The sequence below is a fragment of the Anomaloglossus baeobatrachus genome, chromosome 2 (assembly GCF_048569485.1).
Source record: "Anomaloglossus baeobatrachus isolate aAnoBae1 chromosome 2, aAnoBae1.hap1, whole genome shotgun sequence".
NCBI lineage: Eukaryota > Metazoa > Chordata > Amphibia > Anura > Aromobatidae > Anomaloglossus > Anomaloglossus baeobatrachus.
The window spans coordinates 289,505,138-289,525,837 of record NC_134354.1 but is presented as its reverse complement, the minus strand read 5'-3'; the positions used below and the strand labels follow the sequence as shown (position 1 = coordinate 289,525,837).

General features: G+C 42.3%; 1 protein-coding gene across 1 annotated transcript in view; it reads right to left on the bottom strand.

The window, feature by feature from the left end:
- Positions 1–20,700, bottom strand: part of HEATR6 (HEAT repeat containing 6) — a 140,370-nt gene that overhangs the window by 54,805 nt on the left and 64,865 nt on the right. Inside the window, exons 5-7 of the mRNA XM_075335842.1 lie at positions 7,724–7,839; positions 6,658–6,772; positions 3,554–3,655 (exon numbers count right to left, since the gene is read on the bottom strand). Of these exons, the coding sequence (XP_075191957.1) occupies positions 3,554–3,655; positions 6,658–6,772; positions 7,724–7,839 (333 nt within the window). The remainder of the gene's footprint in view (positions 1–3,553; positions 3,656–6,657; positions 6,773–7,723; positions 7,840–20,700) is intronic.

Below are 20,700 nucleotides of genomic sequence, written 5' to 3'. Positions count from 1 at the left end.
TCTTTATTTATTGATAACATTATAACTTCATGTTATCTTACAAGTAATCATTGTTTGGATTATAAAAATCCGCGACACCTTCCCTTTAAGGGAATCGTGTTTTGAAGTGCTGCTGAAGGACGACAAGAGGGAAGACTACAGAGACTAGTTACGGCCTTGAAATCCAATCATGGCGTCTTTACTACTTGCAGACAAAAGGCATGGGAACGATTCCAATATGAAGATGTCGCCTAGAAGGTACCTGGATCTACATATTTATTTGTGATACTGACTGACTATGTCCCGTCAATACTACGTCAATACCGTATGTCCGCTCCGTTATTATGGAACATGTCCTATTCTGTTCCGTGATAACGGACCGTGACTCAATACAAGTCAATAGGCCCGCAAAATCCCTAGAAGCCGCACAAAAGCACTTCCGTGTGACCTCCGTCGGGTGCCCTTAAAGTCGGTATCCTGCTCCCGCACCAGCCCCGCGGCTGCTCGCACAGCAGTGTGTCAGTGTCTGCCCGCACTGCAGTATCAGCAGCTTCTCACACTGCAGTGCGGGCAGCCGCGGGGATGACTAGCACTGCTGTCAGGAGGTTAGATGAGATCATTACTTGCTGTGACGATCTCCTGCTCTCCTGACGTCAGCGCTGTCACTGCCTTCTATGCCCACTGCGTTCTCAAATCACGTCTCCCGGGCGGCCCGAGACTGTCAGTAGCGGTGACGTCACGGGCTCCTGCGATACTGCTGAGAACGCGGCGGGCATAGAAGTCAGTGACAGCGCTGACGTCAGGAGTGCAGGAGATCGTCACAGCAGGTAATGATCTCATCTAACCTCCTGACAGCAGCGCTCGTCATCCCCTGTAGTGACCTGGGCTGACCTATTGATGTTCGCTCAGGTCACTGCACTGCTCTCCCAGCCAATGGGGAACATTCTGTTCTTCATTGACTGGGACAGCAACTATGGTATGGATCACCGTGGGACCCCCTTATTGGATTACGCTGGACCCGGATTTGATTGTTAAGTAAATTGGTGAAAGAGGGAATGTGTTGGGGAGTGTTTTTTTAAATAAAACTTTTTTTGTTGTCTTTTTTTTTTTTATTATTACTGACAGGGTTGGTGATGTCGGGTATCTGATAGATGCGTGACATCACTAACCCCAGGGCTTGATGCCAGGTGACATTACACATCTGGCATCAACCCCATATATTACCCTGTTTGCCACCGCACCAGGGCAATGGGATGAGTTGGGGCAATGGATGCGCCACTTCTGGGGCGGCTGTGGCCTGCTATTTTTAGGCTGGGGAGTGTCCAATAACGGTGGACCTCCCTAGTCTGAGAATACCAGACCACAGCTGTCCGCTTTACCTTGGCTGGTGATCCAATTTGGGGGGGACCCACACTTTTTTGTTTTAAATTATTTATTTAATTTAAAATAACAGCGTGGGGTGCCCTCTGTTTTGGATTACCAGCCAAGGTGAAGCTGCCAGCTGTGGTCTGCAGGCTGCAGCCGTCTGCTTTACCCTAGCTAGCTACAAAAGATAACGGGGACCCCACATTTTTTTTTTTTTAAATTATTTATTTATTTTCTGGCTAAATACAAGGCTAAGCACCCTTTAGTGTCACATAAAAGTCACTAAAGGGTGCCAGCTTAGAATATATAGGGAGGTGGAACATCATATATGTCTTTCTCATCTATTATCTATCTATTCATCTGTCTATCCATTATCTATCCATCTATCTATCCATTAATTGTCAATCCATTATCTATCTATCCATTATCTATCTATTCATCTATCTATATTATTTATTGGTGTTAAAGCTTTAAAAATGCAGGGACCAACCTGCAAAAAAAAAGCACCAAAAACGCACGAAAACGCACGCGTTTTTCGGTGCGTTTTTTAAATGCAGGTGCGCTACTACTTCACTCAACAAATTTCGTAAGAAAATTTCTTGAGAAAAATCCTTTTTCTAGTGCGCACATAGCCTAAAGGGTATTGGAAAGTAACGAACATGCAAAGATAGTACATAAATGGGGTATTTATTTATTAGCTGGTCTTTCAGACTAATTGATTTTATTAAAGCTGGTTTAGACTCTACAAAGGAGGCCGACGTATGTGTGAGAAGACATGGACGACTCACTTGTGGACATTTGTGCAGTCAACAAAAATGGAGAGATTGATTGGAGCCAGCTAGAGTGGATCGAACGCCCGAAAAACCGGGGACGGCAGATCACTGACAGACTTAAAAATAAGTCCGCTCCGCTCCGGAATGCGGTGCCCATATAAGTCAATGGGGACCGGAATCCGGAGATTAAAAACGTTTGTGGAGGGGATGGGGGGGTAGGAGCGCGCGCGGTCTACTCACTGGCATGGCGGCACAATCCTTCCGGGTCACGCTTTTCTCTTCCGGAGCCGACAATTCAACATTCATTGTTTTGCCCGCCCACCGGCGCGTGTCATTGGTTGCAGTTAGACATGCCCACATCCTGAGCGGCAGCATGTCAGCTGACTGCAACCAATCACAGGCGGCAGGACGGCCGGTGGGCGAGGAGAGCAGTGTATCTGTTGCAAGTGTGACTCTGGCTTTTTTTTTTTTTAATTTAAAATAAATTAAAAAAACGACGTGCGGTCCCCCCTAATTTTCATCCCCAGCTATGATAATGCCAGCCGGGGGCTGGTATATTCTCAGCCCGCAGCTGCCCAGTATTGCCACATCTATTAATGTGACAATTCCGGTGCGATATCGGCTCATCTTGATTGCCCTGGGGCGGTGGCAATCAAGGTAATAGCAGGGGTTAATAGTAGCGCACAGCTGCTACTAAGCCCTAGGTTTGTGATGGCACAGGCGTCTATCAGATACCTGTATCACAAACCTATAAATTCCAGTAAATAAACAAGATACAGAGAAAAATCCTTTATTTGGAATAAAATCCAAACACCCCCTCCTTCACCACTTTATTAACCCACAACACCCTGCAGCTATGGCGTAATCCACACGACGTCCCACGGAGACACATCCAGCTCTGCTACATCTCAGAGCGAGCAGCCATAGAGCACGGCTGCCCACTGTGAGTGCAGCCTATTACTGAGCTGCGATAAGCGATTACTGCACGGCAGAGCTGTCACAGGCTGGGGGGGCGCATCAGCCAAAAAACAATCACAGCTGAGAGGACGGCCGGTGGGCGGGGAAAACACGGAAAGCTGTGTGTATGCGATAGACAGTACAGTAAGTGAATGCGCGACCCGGAAGCAGTGTGCCGCCATGACACCAAGTCTCGGTAAGTATGAAACGCTCATTTAATTCAGATTTTGTTTATTTTTATTAATTGCCGAATCCGGATTGTGCACCTGGAATCCCGCGCCCGGGTGCGGTACAGATATAGCGCTGGAACCACGCGATCCGGACTTTTACTGTCCGGATCCGCTCAGCACTAGAGTCAGCACTCCTATTATCCAAGATGATACATAAAGCTGTTGAGCATGCCAGACAGGAGTAATACATAGGAAAACATGAGAAGAAGCAGAACAATAAACCATAGTTTGTATGATGAAAGGTAATACCTTAAGCACCGCCAGCACGGATCCAAGTAGATCAGATTCCATTAAGATCATTTTGTTGCCATTCAAAATAGACTGTATGCCTCTCAGAGCATTCTGTAACAACTGGAAGAGAAAGAAACTGTGAAGGCAGAAGATACACACATCAAGTAATCCACCTTTGAGGACATTTTCTCTTGCTTGCTTGTATTTTCAATCAAAATAATTTTTGTAATTGGGTTTCATTAAAATGTTTGCATGGTTTACCTTCACTAGCCTCAGTGTTGCACTGTCTATTGCAAGCTGCAGAATGGATTAACTGAGAATCTGTCAGTGAGCTCATTCTGACAGCCCCGTAGGTTTGCAACCATTTTATTTTTTCAATTCTGCTAAGCTGCTAATTCTAATGCTAATTCTGCTAACAAAGACCACATAAAGAATCCAAAGAGGTGGACTATCCCCTTAATAGATTTTCACTTAAAGTAGGCAATAGGAGAGGCAGTTGTATGAATACCTGGGCAATGTACTGACTCATGTGTATGTAGGTCCTTACTGTTAAAGGGGTATTCTAATGTTATTATATTGCTTTGGATTCGTTTATTGTTTATTTTTATGTCATCCACCTGCTGTTCTGCTGTGAGAGCTTTTATCTTACAATGTACAGCTTGCTGACAAGGAGCTTGGTGACCAGAGCCTAGCCATGTGTGAGCGCAGCAGTTGCATTCCAGCAGAGGAGCCATCCCCTAACATCCCAGTTAGTTCTCTACATCCCAATGGTTTCTATATAGCAGTTACCTGCTCACCTCCAGACATAGCTCTCCTCAGCTTTACATAAACCACAGGCGCCCAGCATCAGCAGATTTCAGAGCAGTTCTCCTCATCATGGCTCTCACTTTCCTAGGCGGTGTCATTGTTCAAATGCACTTTTATTTCTACATGTAAATATACTAATAGCAGTGTAGACTAACGCTGACAGGCTGTTAATGTGTTGTAGGAGGACCAAGCTTCTGCCAAGAACTGTCACTCAAGGAGGAGTGTCCACCCAACAAACAACCAAGATGTAAGGAGACGGCAGAGCTCTGAGCTGTCCAAGAGAACGTGAGAATGGAAAAAGTGACATGAAAATCCAGTCTTACAGATTCCAAGAGCGGTGTATTTTTGTGCTAATGTCCATCAATAACTCATCCAAGTGGAGCATGTGATTGCTGGCTAACAGCCATGACTAAGATAAGAGATCCTACATCCACTCCAAATTTGACTTTGTTTTTATACTGGTTGTATATATTTTACTTATGCAATCTATACTAACCAGAATGTACAGTGTTGGCCAAAAGTATTGGCACCCCTGCAATGCTGTCAGATAATACTCAGTTTCTTCTTGAAATTGATTGCAATCAGAAATTCTTTGGTATTATCTTCATTTATTTTGCTTGCAATGAAAAAACACAAAAGAGAATGAAACAAAAATCAAATCATTGATTATTTCACACAAAACTCCAAAAAATGGGCCAGACAAAAGTATTGGCACCCTTAGCCTAATACTTGGTTGCACAACCTTTAGCCAAAATAACTGCAAACAACCTCTTCCGGTAACCATCAATGAGTTTCTTACAATGCTCTGCTGGAATTTTAGACCATTCTTCTTTGGCAAACTGCTCCAGGTCCCTGAGATTTGAAGGGTGCCTTCTCCAAACTGCCATTTTGAGATCTCTCCACAGGTGTTCTATGGGATTCAGGTCTGGACTCATTGCTGGCCACTTTAGTAGTCTCCTGTGCTTCCTATCAAACCATTTTCTAGTGCTTTTTGAAGTGTGTTTTGGGTTATTGTCCTGCTGGAAGACCCATGACCTCTGAGGAAGACCCAGCTTTCTCACACTGGGCCCTTACATTATGCTGCTAAATTTGTTGGTAGTCTTCAGTTGCTCTTCTTCCTGTAAACTCTATGTTGATGGCTTTTCCCAAAAAGCTCTACTTTTGTCTCATCTGACCAGAGAACATTCTTCCAAAATGTTTTAGGCTTTCTCAGGTAAGTTTTGGCAAACTCCAGCCTGGCTTTTTTATGTCTCGGGGTAAGAAGTGGGGTCTTCCTGGGTATCCTACCATACAGTCACTTTTCATTCAGATGCCGACGGATAGTATGGGTTGACACTGTTGTACCCTCGGACTGCAGGGCAGCTTGAACTTGTTTGGATGTTAGTCGAGGTTCTTTATCCACCATCCGCACAATCCTGCGTTGAAATCTCTCGTCAATTTTTCTTTTCCTTCCACATCTAGGGAGGTTAGCCACAGTGCCATGGGCTTTTAACTTCTTGATGACACTGTGAACGTAGACACAGGAATTTTCAGGTCTTTGGAGATGGACTTGTAGCCTTGAGATTGCTCATGCTTCCTCATAATTTGGATTCTCAAGTCCTCAGACAGTTCTTTGGTCTTCTTTCTTTTCTCCATGCTCAATGTGGTGCACACAAGGACACAGGACAGAGGTTGAGTCAACTTTAATCCATGTCAACTGGCTGCAAGTGTGATTTAGTTATTGCCAACACCTGTTAGGTGCCACAGGTAAGTTACAGGTGCTGTTAATTACACAAATTAGAGAAGCATCACATGATTTTTCAAACAGTGCCAACACTTTTGTCCACCCCATTTTTTGTGTTTGGTGTGGAATTATATCCAATTTGGCTTTATGACAATTTTTTTTTTTTTCATTGAAGACAAATTAAATGTAGCTAATAATATTAAAGAATTTGTGATTGCAATCATTTTCAAGAAGAAACTGAGTATTATCTGACAGAATTGCAGGGGTGCCAATACTTTTGGCCAGCACTGTATGGTAAATATGTGACCCATCCGCTATAATTGCAGGTTGAGTTCTATTTACATCACAAAAGGGTTTGCTCATGGCTACAAGAGAGGTGGTCCATCAAAGCTTTAGACCTGATCTTCATAGCAGCTTGCAAGACCTGGTGCAGCCGCGAGCCACACATCATGGGCCCGAGAGCCGCAGGTTGGGGACCCCTCCTGTATAGCTTCCAATCACATAACATGTTGGTTACTTCGCACTAGTATTCTCATACTTCCAATTCTTGCCATTCCCTGGTATGATTGCTTCATATGTTCCAGTAACTTACAGCGCATATTGATATTTCATCCACTACATTCAATCTTGGGGCTTGGAGGACGGTAAGAAAAATCTTAAAACAGGTCATGCGGTATGGTTCATCCAAGTAAGGTTCTCCAGACACACTAGAAAAAAAAATAAAAATACAGTTTATAGTAACAAATGTTGCCTGAGAGTATACAAACACAGAAATTAATGCATATCCACACTGCAGTCTGTGCGTCAATTGCATTATGTTGGTATTTCAGATGCTTAAAAAGTTATTCATCCCCCCAAAAAATAAAGAAGAACATTAATTGCTGAGGGACCGACTACCGGAAACCCCAGTAATAAGGTCAGCCTTAAGCAAGAGGCTCTGCCGAATTCAGCCATCCACTGCTCCCATAGCCATATAGAGTAGTGGCCGCACATGCGCATCTCCATGCTATTCAGGATGACTGTGTGTTCTAGAGCCATGAGTGAGTTAACTGAGAATATGTTAGTGAGCTATTGTGAAAATGAGATGGTAACTCTGATCTGTATTTTTTGCAGGTCCTCTCAACTGAATTATGATACATCATAGTTCAGCTCAAAGTTCATGCAATCCGTACAGAGAAGTTCAGAAAGAGAAAGAAGAGTTACAAACTGCCCATTAGAATGAGATCACTGAAGGATTCTTAGTTCACTCATTCTACAGCTGCCAATATGCAGGGAAACAAAAGCCAAACAGTGAAAAACAAAACAAATGCAATGTGCAGCGGCTAGACAGCTATGCAAGGCCATTAACCACCTGCTGATTAACCCTATATCTGCAGGGTATTAGTATTATGGCACCTGACAGATTCCCTTTAAATTACTTTTTTGAACGAATGCTGAATACATTCTTATAAACGTACTAAAAAGACTTCAGCAGTTTAGCACTGGCTTTAGCTTATATATGAAAATCCTGGTGATTGGATCCCTTTAAGTGTTTTTGCAAGTGACTGACATTCCTCCAAGTCTTAAACCGTTATTCTCAAAGAAAGACATTTTTTTTGTTCATTTATACATTATTATCTGCTTTTTTTGTATGAATAATAAAAGAAAATCCGGTTCACCAGAGACATAAGTTGGCCATGCAATGAACAGCAGCTCTCAATAAATCGGGATCTGACTTGACGGGATGACTTAATTGCACCAGGAATCCAGTTGGCCCCAATAAATCTGGAAGATACTGATTAAGCAAAAATAAAATACTACAATTATTCAGAATATTAAGAAACAACAAATCTATATACAATGAATGAATGAACAGAACGCAAAGAAGATCCAAAAATAAGGATCAGTCCCGACTTATGAGCTACTCAAATAGCAGAAACCAACAAGAGAGACAAGAGTAAATATTGCTCAACCATTATTTCTATGTATTTATTGATAGCAAAATAGTTATTAATTACAAATTGTTTTTTCATAGCTATAGACAGCACAGTAGAGGGGTAGATGTACAAACAAGAGGCAAGCCTGCAATACAGAAGAAAATCAAATCTTACATGGATTGTAAATTAGCACACAATCAAGACCGATTCCTGAACCAGATTATGCATGTGTGCCCGACACACGGGCTAAAAGTCAGGAATATGTACACTTTAGAATATATTCCCTACATGGATATTTTTCTGATCAATTCTCAAAATTTCCCAATACAACATTTTATGATATCAAAAATCTTAAAAAACACACATTTCTGTGCGATATACAACACACACTAAAACGTAAGGACACAATGACAGTGCAATCCTCCGCTGATAATGCAAAAGTTCAGATTAATTCATGGGCAATTAAAGAGTTCTGAACTCAAGGGTATATGGAAAATCCCCCCTATTTAATCCAGCCTTCCATCATATGGGTCCAATATTTATGAGAATCAATATATCTAGATGGATACTATTGTATATAAATCTGGTTATCCAGTGGTCCCAAATATATTATAGAAGGCAGGGTTGAACAGAAAATTGGATTTACACCAATTTGGCCATATTCACAGAAGTACATATAGTGTATACTATTAATAAGGAGATCCTCAATGAGCAATACTTAGCTTGATATATAAAAGAGTCTTTGATATATATCATGTATACACTAGGCGAACAGCGGGAGCTTAGGGAGATAAATACGTGGCTTAGAAATTGGTGCAGGAAGGAAGGGTTCGGGTTCATGGAGAACTGGGCCGACTTCTCAGTTGGCTACACAGGGTCTACGGTAGGGACGGGCTGCACCTCAATGGGGAAGGTGCAGCTTTGCTGGGGGAGAAAATGGTCAGACGGATGGAGGAGCTTTTAAACTAGGATCTGGGGGGAGGGAGGGTAGTGGAGCAAATAAGGGGATAGAAAGAGCAGATAGAGACAGTGAGATGGTAGGGGTCAATGAAGGATTGGGGGGGGGATGGGACATGCAAGGAACGTAGGGAGGCTAGGAGTAATAAAGGTGTTAATAGTATTAAATGTCTACTGGCAAATGCAAGAAATCTTGCAAACAAAATGAATGAATTAGAGACTCTTATGTCAACCATGGATTATGATGTGGTGGGCATTACGGAAACCTGGCTGGATGAAAGCCATGACTGGGTGACAAACATACAGGGTTATACTACATTTAGGAAGGACAGGAAAGACAAAAAAGATGGTGGGGTGTGTATATTTATCAAATCTAACCTAAAACCTGTGTTGAATGATGACATTGGGGGGAACTGCAACAATGTAGAGTCAGTATGGGTAAATGTACATGGGGAGGGGAATAATGGAAAAATGCTAATTGGAGTTTGCTATAAGCCTCCTAACATACCTGAACAAATAGAGGGTGAAATGCTGGAACAAATTGAAAAGGCAGCTAATAATTATAATCGGGTTCTTATTATGGGGAATTTCAACTATCCAGACATACAGTGGGACATACAGTTAGGTCCAGAAATATTTGGACAGTGACACAATTTTCGCGAGTTGGGCTCTGCATGCCACCACATTGGATTTGAAATGAAACCTCTACAACAGAATTCAAGTGCAGATTGTAACGTTTAATTTGAAGGTTTGAACAAAAATATCTGATAGAAATTGTAGGAATTGTACACATTTCTTTACAAACACTCCACATTTTAGGAGGTCAAAAGTAATTGGACAAATAAAGCAAACCCAAACAAAATATTTTTATTTTCAATATTTTGTTGCGAATCCTTTGGAGGCAATCACTGCCTTAAGTCTGGAACCCATGGACATCACCAAACGCTGGGTTTCCTCCTTCTTAATGCTTTGCCAGGCCTTTACAGCCGCAGCCTTCAGGTCTTGCTTGTTTGTGGGTCTTTCCGTCTTAAGTCTGGATTTGAGCAAGTGAAATGCATGCTCAATTGGGTTAAGATCTGGTGATTGACTTGGCCATTGCAGAATGTTCCACTTTTTTTCACTCATGAACTCCTGGGTAGCTTTGGCTGTATGCTTGGGGCCATTGTCCATCTGTACTATGAAGCGCCGTCCGATCAACTTTGCGGCATTTGGCTGAATCTGGGCTGAAAGTATATCCCGGTACACTTCAGAATTCATCCGGCTACTCTTGTCTGCTGTTATGTCATCAATAAACACAAGTGACCCAGTGCCATTGAAAGCCATGCATGCCCATGCCATCACGTTGCCTCCACCATGTTTTACAGAGGATGTGGTGTGCCTTGGATCATGTGCCGTTCCCTTTCTTTACCAAACGTTTTTCTTCCCATCATTCTGGTACAGGTTGATCTTGGTCTCATCTGTCCAGAGAATACTTTTCCAGAACTGAGCTGGCTTCATGAGGTGTTTTTCAGCAAATTTAACTCTGGCCTGTCTATTTTTGGAATTGATGAATGGTTTGCATCTAGATGTGAACCCTTTGTATTTACTTTCATGGAGTCTTCTCTTTACTGTTGACTTAGAAACAGATACACCTACTTCACTGAGAGTGTTCTGGACTTCAGTTGATGTTGTGAACCGGTTCTTCTTCACCAAAGAAAGTATGCGGCGATCAACCACCACTGTTGTCATCCGTGGACGCCCAGGCCTTTTTGAGTTCCCAAGCTCACCAGTCAATTCCTTTTTCCTCAGAATGTACCCGACTGTTGATTTTGCTACTCCAAGCATGTCTGCTATCTCTCTGATGGATTTTTTTCTTTTTTTTCAGCCTCAGGATGTTCTGCTTCACCTCAATTGAGAGTTCCTTAGACCACATGTTGTCTGGTCACAGCAACAGCTTCCAAATGCAAAACCACACACCTGTAATCAACCCCAGACCTTTTAACTACTTCATTGATTACAGGTTAACGAGGGAGACGCCTTCAGAGTTAATTGCAGCCCTTAGAGTCCCTTGTCCAATTACTTTTGGTCCCTTGAAAAAGAGGAGGCTATGCATTACAGAGCTATGATTCCTAAACCCTTTCTCTGATTTGGATGTGAAAACTCTCATATTGCAGCTGGGAGTGTGCACGTTCAGCCCATATTATATATATAATTGTATTTCTGAACATGTTTTTGTAAACAGCTAAAATAACAAAACTTGTGTCACTGTCCAAATATTTCTGGACCTAACTGTAGAATCTTCTGGATGTGCTAAAATCTGTAAATTCTTATCTACCATTCAAGACAATTTCCTCTCTCAGATGGTAGATGAACTGACCAGGGGAGATAATTTGCTAGATCTGGTCCTGTCAAATAGACCAGATACCATTTCAGACCTACAGATCCGGGAGCACTTGGGCACCAGCGATCATAATATGGTAAGATTCAACGTAATATTCAATAAAACATTTCAAAGGGGAAATGCAAAAACCTGGAATTTTAGGAAAGCTGATTTCAACAAATTAAGGGAAGAGCTTACAGTGCCTACAAGTAGTATTCAACCCCCTGCAGATTTAGCAGGTTTACACATTCGGAATTAACTTGGCATTGTGACATTTGGACTGTAGATCAGCCTGGAAGTGTGAAATGCACTGCAGCAAAAAAGAATTTCTTTTTTTATTTTTTTTTTTAAAATTGTGAAAAGTTTATTCAGAGGGTCATTTATTATTCAACCCCTCAAACCACCAGAATTCTGTTTGGTTCCCCTAAAGTATTAAGAAGTATTTCAGGCACAAAGAACAATGAGCTTCACATGTTTGGATTAATTATCTCTTTTTCCAGCCTTTTCTGACTAATTAAGACCCTCCCCAAACTTGTGAACAGCACTCATACTTGGTCAACATTGGAAAGAAAAAGGAGCATTCAAAGGCCATCAGAGACAAGATCGTGGAGGGTCACAAGGCTAGCAAGGGGTACAAAACCCTTTTCAAGGAGTTGGGCCTACCTGTCTCCACTGTTGGGAGCATCATCCGGAAGTGGAAGGCTTATGGAACTACTGTTAGCCTTCCACGGCCTGGACAGCCTTTGAAAGTTTCCACCTGTGCCGAGGCCAGGCTTGTCCGAAGAGTCAAGGCTAACCCAAGGACAACAAGGAAGGCGCTCCGGGAAGATCTCATGGCAGTGGGGACATTGGTTTCAGTCAATACCATAAGTAACGTACTCCACCGCAATGGTCTCCGTTCCAGACGAGCCCGTAAGGTACCTTTACTTTCAAAGCATCATGTCAAGGCTCGTCTACAGTTTGCTCATGATCACTTGGAGGACTCTGAGACAGACTGGTTCAAGGTTCTCTGGTCTGATGAGACCAAGATCAAGATCTTTGGTGCCAACCACACACGTGACGTTTGGAGACTAGATGGCACTGCATACAGGCTAACAGTAGTTCCATAAGCCTTCCACTTCCGGATGATGCTCCCAACAGTGGAGACAGGTAGGCCCAACTCCTTGGAAAGGGTTTTGTACCCCTTGCCAGCCTTGTGACCCTCCACGATCTTGTCTCTGATGGCCTTGGAATGCTCCTTTGTCTTTCCCATGTTGACCATGTATGAGTGCTGTTCACAAGTTTGCGGAGGGTCTTAATTAGTCAGAAAAGGCTGGAAAAAGAGATAATTAATCCAAACATGTGAAGCTCATTATTCTTTGTGCCTGAAATACTTCTTAATACTTTAGGGGAACCAAACAGAATTCTGGTGGTTTGAGGGGTTGAATAATAAATGACCCTCTGAATAAACTTTTCTCAATTTAAAAAAAAAATAAAAAATAAATAATATTCTTTTTTGCTGCAGTGCATTTCACACTTCCAGGCTGATCTACAGTCCACATGTCACAATGCCAAGTTAATTCCGAATGTGTAAACCTGCTAAATCTGCAGGGGGTTGAATACTACTTGTAGGCACTGTATACCCTCTGGTAATAAAATGTCCAGGAATAAAAAGAAACCACTATGAATAAATAAGACTGTACAAAGTATAATAAAAAAAAGGGTGTTTAAAATCTTAAAGGCTGAGAATACAGAAATAGCATTTCAGGAGTATAAAGATATCAATAGGAAATGCAAAAAAGAAATCAAGCAAGCAAAACTAGCTACTGAAACAAAAATCGCCAAGGACATTAAAATAAATCCCAAAATCTTTTATAAATACATTAATGCCAAAAGGAAAACAAAGGATAGTATTGGCCCCTTAAAATATAACAACAAGTTAGTTACAGAGGACAAACAAAAGACAGATATTAAATAGGCATTTCTTATCTATGTTCACCAAGTAACTGACTGTACCATGGATCATTCAACAAGAGAAAAATCAAAGGTCACCACCCGATATAATTATTTAACACAAGAAGTACGCCTACGTCTAAGGCTGGTTTCACACACTGTCTTTTTAACATCCGTTGAAAACGTTATTTTAGCGGAAGTACGGATCCAGTGCAAATGCGTTTTCATTTCAATGCATTTGCAATGGACTCGCGTTAACATCCGTTCACCTGCGTTTGCGTGCGTTATAGTGCGGATCCGGTGACTTGCAGTTTTTTAACATGTTTCAAAAACGCTACTTGTAGCGTTTTTGAGCTGCGTCAAAATACTGCAAGTCACCGGATCCTGACTAAACAGCACGCGAACGCAGGTGAACGCTGGCGTGCTGATAGACAGGATCCTGCTTTTGTACTGAGCATGCCCAGAAAGTACTGAGCATGCCCAGAACCAGTCTCGCGTGATCTGTCTATCTCTCTACTCCCTCCCTCACCCTCTCTCTCTCTCTGTCTTTCCCCCTTCCTCCCCTCCCTCTCTCCCCCACCTGAGAGCTGCGGACACTCGTAACTAAGGTAAATATCGGGTAACCACTTCTCTTAGTTACCCGATGTTTACGTTGGTTACGCGTGCAGACAGCCCGGCTCCTAGCAGCTGCAGACACTCGTAACCAAGATAAATATCGGGTATCCAAGGCCGATGTTTACCTTGGTTACCAGCGTCTGCAGCTGTCAGAAGCCGGCTCCCAGTCTAGTTCCCCTCACTCCCGATCACATGACTCCAATGCCCGCCCCTAAACATCCAGTGCAGGATCCTGCAAAATAACAGATGCGTTTGCATACGTTATTTGCTGTAAAAGCAGGATCCGTACTTCCGCTAAAATAACGTTTTCAACGGATGTTAAAAAGACGTAGTGTGAAACCAGCCTAAGTAAACTAAACATTGACAAATCCCCAGGGCCAGAATCCACGAATATTGAGGGAATTGAGCTCCATTATCGACAGACCGTTGTATCTCATCTTCTTAGACTCGCTTGTAACAGGGTTGGTGCCTCAGGATTGGAGGATTGCTGATGTGGTACCGATATTTAAGAAAGGTAAGAGGGTAGATCCAGGCAACTACCGTCCAGTAAGTCTGACATCAGTAGTATGCAAAGTTTTTGAGGGCATTTTAAGGGATGACATACAAAAATATATTGCAGAAAATAATATAATAACTGACAAACAGCATGGATTCATGAAAGATAAGTCATGTCTAACCAACCTGTTGGGGTTCTATGAGGGGGTAAGTGCAAACCTGGATATTGGTAATGCAGCTGATGTGATTTATTTGGACTTTGCAAAGGCATTTGATACTGTACCACACAATAGCCTTATATTAAAGCTCCAGAAGCAGGGACTAGGGGAAACTATATGCAACTGGGTAAGGAATTGGCTAAAAAATAGGAAACAAAGAGTAGTCATAAATGGTACATTGCTCTCAGTCAGCAGTGGGGTGCCGCCGATTCTTTTTAATCTCTTTATTAATGACCTTGTGTATGAGATTGATAGTAAAGTGTCAGTCTTTGCTGATGACACCAAACTATGTAGGATATTAAAAACTGACCTTGATAGTACAATATTACAAAAAGATCTGGATAAGATGTCAGAATGGGCAGATACTTGGCAAATGAGATTTAATGTTAATAAATATAAAGTAATGCACCTAGGACGGAGTAATCCTATAACTGCGTATACATTAAATGGAAGTAAACTCGGGACTACAGAACAGGAGAAGGACTTGGGTATTCTCATTACAAATAGCTGAGCAGCAGCACTCAATGTCAAGCAGCAGCTGCTAAAGCAAACAAGATTTTAGGGTGTATAAAAAGAGATTAGATCCCGTGATCCCAACGTATTGTTACCCCTCTATAAATCACTTGTAAGGCCACATCTGGAATACGGGATCCAGTTTTGGGCTCCACATTTTAAAAAGGACATTCAGAAGTTAGAGGCAGTTCAAAGGCGGGCAACTAGACTACTACAAAGGGATGGAAGGCCTCCCATATGATGACAGGTTGAAAAAGTTAGATATGTTTAGCTTAGAAAAAAGACTTCTCAGAGGAGATCTCATTTATATGTATAAATACATGTGTGGTCAATATAAAGGACTGTCACATGACATATTTCTTCCAAAGACAATACTAAGGATCAGGGGGCACTCACTGCAAGTGGAAGAAAAGCGATTCCGATAGCTAAATAGGAAAGGGTTCTTTACAGTTAGAGCAGTCAGACTGTGGAATGCCCTACCACAAGAGGTAGTAATGGCAGACACTATAACAGCTTTTAAAAAAGGGGTGAATGATTTCCTCAGTACACACAACATTGTTGGTTATAAATGACTTAGTGACCAAATGTAGAATTGGTGGAGGAAGGTTGAACTAGCTGGACCTAGGTCTTTTTTCAACCTAAGTAACTTTGTAACTATTTAACCGCCACATTCCAATATTTAGCACTTCTGTGTACATCTCCATCACTGGTAGTCCATTTACTGTATGGAAAAGGTCCGCTTCAAGGTCCACTTTAATGTGACAATAGCCATAAAACGCCCTCTCGACGCGTTTCCCCATTATGGTTCATCAGGAGGCCCAAAATAGACAAGATTAAAAACCAAATGTCCAGATGCAGAGTCCCATAGTGTGCACCACCCGGGGGAGCAGATAGTCCCTGGTCACAGGCAATGCTGTAATACCATCAGTCAGGCATCACACAGGAAGGAGGCACTATGGGAAGGAGCGTCAGGAACACCCTATTTATACCCCACCAGTCAAAGTAATTAACCACAGGTGTTACCAATGGACAATTAACCCAGATCCCAGTGCACAGGCGCCGTTAGTATAGTCGCCATAATGCATGCGTTACCAAGGATATAATGTGTAAACAGATTATCCCATATATAAGCGTTATGTTAAAACACATGACCACCACGTGACGCGCACTAGCACGCACACGTCACTGTTAGCACCATGGAGACACTACAAATAAAAACAAAACACAAGTCACCGGGGGCGTATACCACAGCGCCATGTTAAATCACATGACTCACATGTGACCCGCACCACCGTGGGCCTGTCTTACACTAAACCTAAAGAGAGGATAAAAGCTGTAGCACCACAAAAGCATCAAAAGGGGCGTACATAACAGTCATCACCGCACATGTAATCCCAACAACCAAAAGGGGGAAATTAGATTCAACAGCAAATTAATGTACAATATTCCCATGACAAACATCCCATATATATCGCAGATGGCACATGGGTACGTGATAGGTGTCCCACTAGACTATATATAAGGGGCACAATTATTAATAATCACAGCACAGATACAGATTAAGATATTCATAGTGTCAATTCTAAACATCCGTACACCACCAATGGTCACATAAAGGTCCAAATATACATAAATCACACATCTAAGAGATAGATAAGATAATCTCAATTAACAGAATTCAAGGTACCAATTCATTCTATAGAAATATTTTGATACAGAAAGGTACCTCCTTAATAAAAAGTCGGACCATAATAGTAAATACTTCAGATCCCATTATTGAATACATGTACAGATATTAACAAACAATAAAATATATCAATTATAGGGGTGGTACATTAGATACGTAATATTGTTATCCAAAATATAGATATTTAAAAAAACGGAAAAAGTTCACTTGGAGCATGGAACCACGGATCAAGTCATCGGGACCAAAACATTCGAAACAGGAAGAAAATCTGGAAAAGCTAATTACTCATTAAGGCTATGTGCGCACTGGGAAATGGAATTTTCTTGTGAAAATTCCGCATGCTCTCAAAGATTACCGCACCCGCGGTAAAAAACCGCGGGAAACCGCACCCGAAAACCGCATGCGGTTTGCAGCGGTTTGCTGCGGTTTTACCGCGGTATTATTCGCGGTATTGCCGCGGTTTTGCCGCGTGCGGGTTGGGATGTGCTTTATTGCATTCAATGCAATAAAGCACATTGAAAAAAAAAAAAAAAAGTCATTTAATTCTGAGATAGTAGATAGACAGAAGAATAGATAGATAGATAGATAGACAGACAGACAGATAGAGGGATAGATAGATAGAGGACAGATCGCTGCATTTCCCACGGTCGGCAGTGAGTTCACATTACCGGCCGTGGGAAATGACCGGTAATTACCTCTGCTGTCTGCTGCTTTCATTCAGCGCTGTGTGTTAGTCGCGGCTGGATGGAAGCAGCGCAGGACGTCGGACCTGTGGATTACGCCGGAGCTTTGTTTGGGGGGGGGGTTAATAAAATGGTGAACGAGGCTTGTTTGTTTTATTTACAATAAAGGATTTTTCGGTGTCTGTGTTTTTTTCACTTTACTTACGGGTTGATCATGTCAGCTGTCACATAGACGCTGCCATGATCAAGCCTGGAGTTAATGGCGGTGGTCCCCCACCATCATTAACCCCTTGTATTACCTTGCCACCACTGCTACACGGTGGCAAGAAGAGCCGAGGACACTCCGGTAGTGCCGCATAATGCATGCGACAGTGCCGGGGCAGCTGCGGCTGATATTCTCGGCTGCCGGAGGGGGAGTGAGGCGGGGGACATTAACCCTGCCCCTCTCCCTCCCCAGCCTGAGAATACCGGCCCGCCGCTGTGTGCTTACCTCGGCTGGAAGGTAAATATGCAGCGGAGCCCACGTTCTTTGTTTTCTATATTTCCGTTTTCTTTCTATGTGTGTTCTATGTGTCTGTGTCTATGTGTTCTATGTGTCTGTGATGTCTGTGTGTGTGTGATCTGTGTGTGTTTACAGTCTGCTTTGCTTCCTCTTCCTGTAATGACATCACTTCCCTGCAAAACCGCAGACAAGCGATGCACATTACCGGAGGTAAACCGCGAAATACCGCAGGGAATAACGCAGGAAAACGCAGTGAACCGCACAGAATTTGCTGCCTGCGTTATTCCCTGCGGGATTTCATGATTAACATTGAGTCAATGGAGTGAAATCCCGCAGCGATGTGCGGAAAAGAAGTGACATGCACTTGTTTTTGCTGCGGGAATCCCGCAGCAAAACATGCAGCTGTCAAATTCCGCCCAGTGCGCACAGGATTTTTTTTCTCCATAGGATTTGCTGGTGATTCACTGCAGAGATGTTCTGAACATTTTCTGCAGCGAAACATGCAGCAAATCCGCGGAAAATCCGCGGCAAAATCCGGTAAGTGCGCACATAGCCTTAAGCCTCCAGGAGCCATTGTGTTAACAGGTCCAGATAAAAAAAACCTGCCATGCTCCAAGTGAAAATAATTTGTACACCAATTCGGCCATATTCACAGAAGGACATATATTAATAGTATACACTATATGTCTTTCAGTGAATATGGCCGAATTGGTGTAAATCAGATTTTCTGTTCAACCCTGCCTTCTGTAATATATTTCGGAAAACTGGATAACCAGACTAATATACAATAGTATCCATCTAGATATATTGGTTATCATAAATATTGGACCCATATGATGAAAGGCTGGATTAAATAGGGGGGATTTTCCACACCATTGAGTTCAGAACTCTTTAATTGCCCATGACTTAAACTGAACTTTTCATTATCAGCGGAGGATTGCACTGTCATTCTGTACTTATGTTTTAGTGTGTGTTGTATATCGCACAGAAATGTGTGTTTTAAGATTTTTGATGTAATAAAATTTTGTATTGTGAAATTTTGTGAATGGATTAAAAATCAGGGATAGTCAGCAATACTGGGAAGAATCGCATAGATGCAGACATAATATGGCGTATCCCTGTTAATCTATTGCACAACTCATTGCCATCAATTGTGATAACATACCCAGTGTGCAAGTTCATTGACATATTTAAAACCTCTAGTGGAAACACTTCCATCCTACATAAAAGACACAACAGACGTGCTCAATAGAGTTGATGGCATGCACATGGAACCTGACATGATGATCGTAATGGCGGATATAGAGTCATTATATACCTGTATCCGCCATGAGGACGGCCTTGCAGCAGCCCGCTTATTTCTCGGGACCTCTGGTCATGAGGACGCGATGTGTGACTTGGTACTTGAGCTGCTCTGCTTTATCCTAACCCATAATTTTTTTACATTTAAAAATACTTTTTACCTGCACCAGCGTGGCACTGCGATGGGTGTGGCCCACGCGCCCTCATACACTAATCTCTTCCTAGGGTACTGGGAGAGATCAATTTTTTGCGGCGAGGGCGGGCAGGTCATATCCCATGCTGGCTCAGGTAAATTGATGATCTTTTGATTTTTTGACAGGGTACAGCAGAGCAGCTTGACTCATTTATGGGTCGACTGGGCATGATTCCTTTTAATATCAAATTGACATAAATATGATAAAAAAAAAAAAATCAACTTTCTGGATGTACTTATTGAGGTGGATGATAATTAAAGCAGAAAGATGTCTTCCGCAAATCCACATCTGTCAATTCTTTGCTTCACGCCTCGTCGGCCCATGATATGTCTACAGTACGTGCTGTCCCGACCGGACAGTTTCTGAAAATGAGGAAATGTTCGTTCGAATCAAGCCGCAGATCTCATATCAAGGTTCCGTGAAAGGGGTTATAGCAATCGCATTATAAAGAGGGGTTACCTTAGGGCCAAGAACACTCCCAGATCCCAAATCGTTCTGTCTAGGCATAAAGATACGTCTGATGAACCAGGAATCAGGTTTATCACGATGTATAATCACGAATGGCACAATATGAGGGCAGTTCTGAACAAATATTGGTCTATTTTAAAAACTGACCCTGCTCTCAAGGATTCGCTCTCCGACTTTCCTCTAATGACCGCTAGGAGATCCTCTAACCTGTGAGATATCTTTGTTAGGAGTCATTATGTTCCTCTTACATCAAGTCTTTTTGGTTCTTCTGGGGCCCCCCGTGTCGGATGCTTTCCATGTGGCCACTGTCTGGCCTGCAGCAATGTCCTTCGCAGTTCTGTATTTAAATCCGCAGATGGCAAACGTCAGTTCCACATTAGGGACTATATACAGTTAGGTCCAGAAATATATTTGGACAGTGACAAGTTTTGTTATTTTAGCTGTTTACAAAAACATGTTCAGAAATACAATTATATATATATATATATATATATATATATATATATATATATATATATATATATATAATATGGGCTGAAAGTGCACACTCCCAGCTGCAATATGAGAGTTTTCACATCCAAATCGGAGAAAGGGTTTAGGAATCATAGCTCTGTAATGCATAGCCTCCTCTTTTTCAAGGGACCAAAGTAATTGGACAAGGGACTCTAAGGGCTGCAATTAACTCTGAAGGCGCCTCCCTCGTTAACCTGTAATCAATGAAGTAGTTAAAAGGTCTGGGGTTGATTACAGGTGTGTGGTTTTGCATTTGGAAGCTGTTGCTGTGACCAGACAAC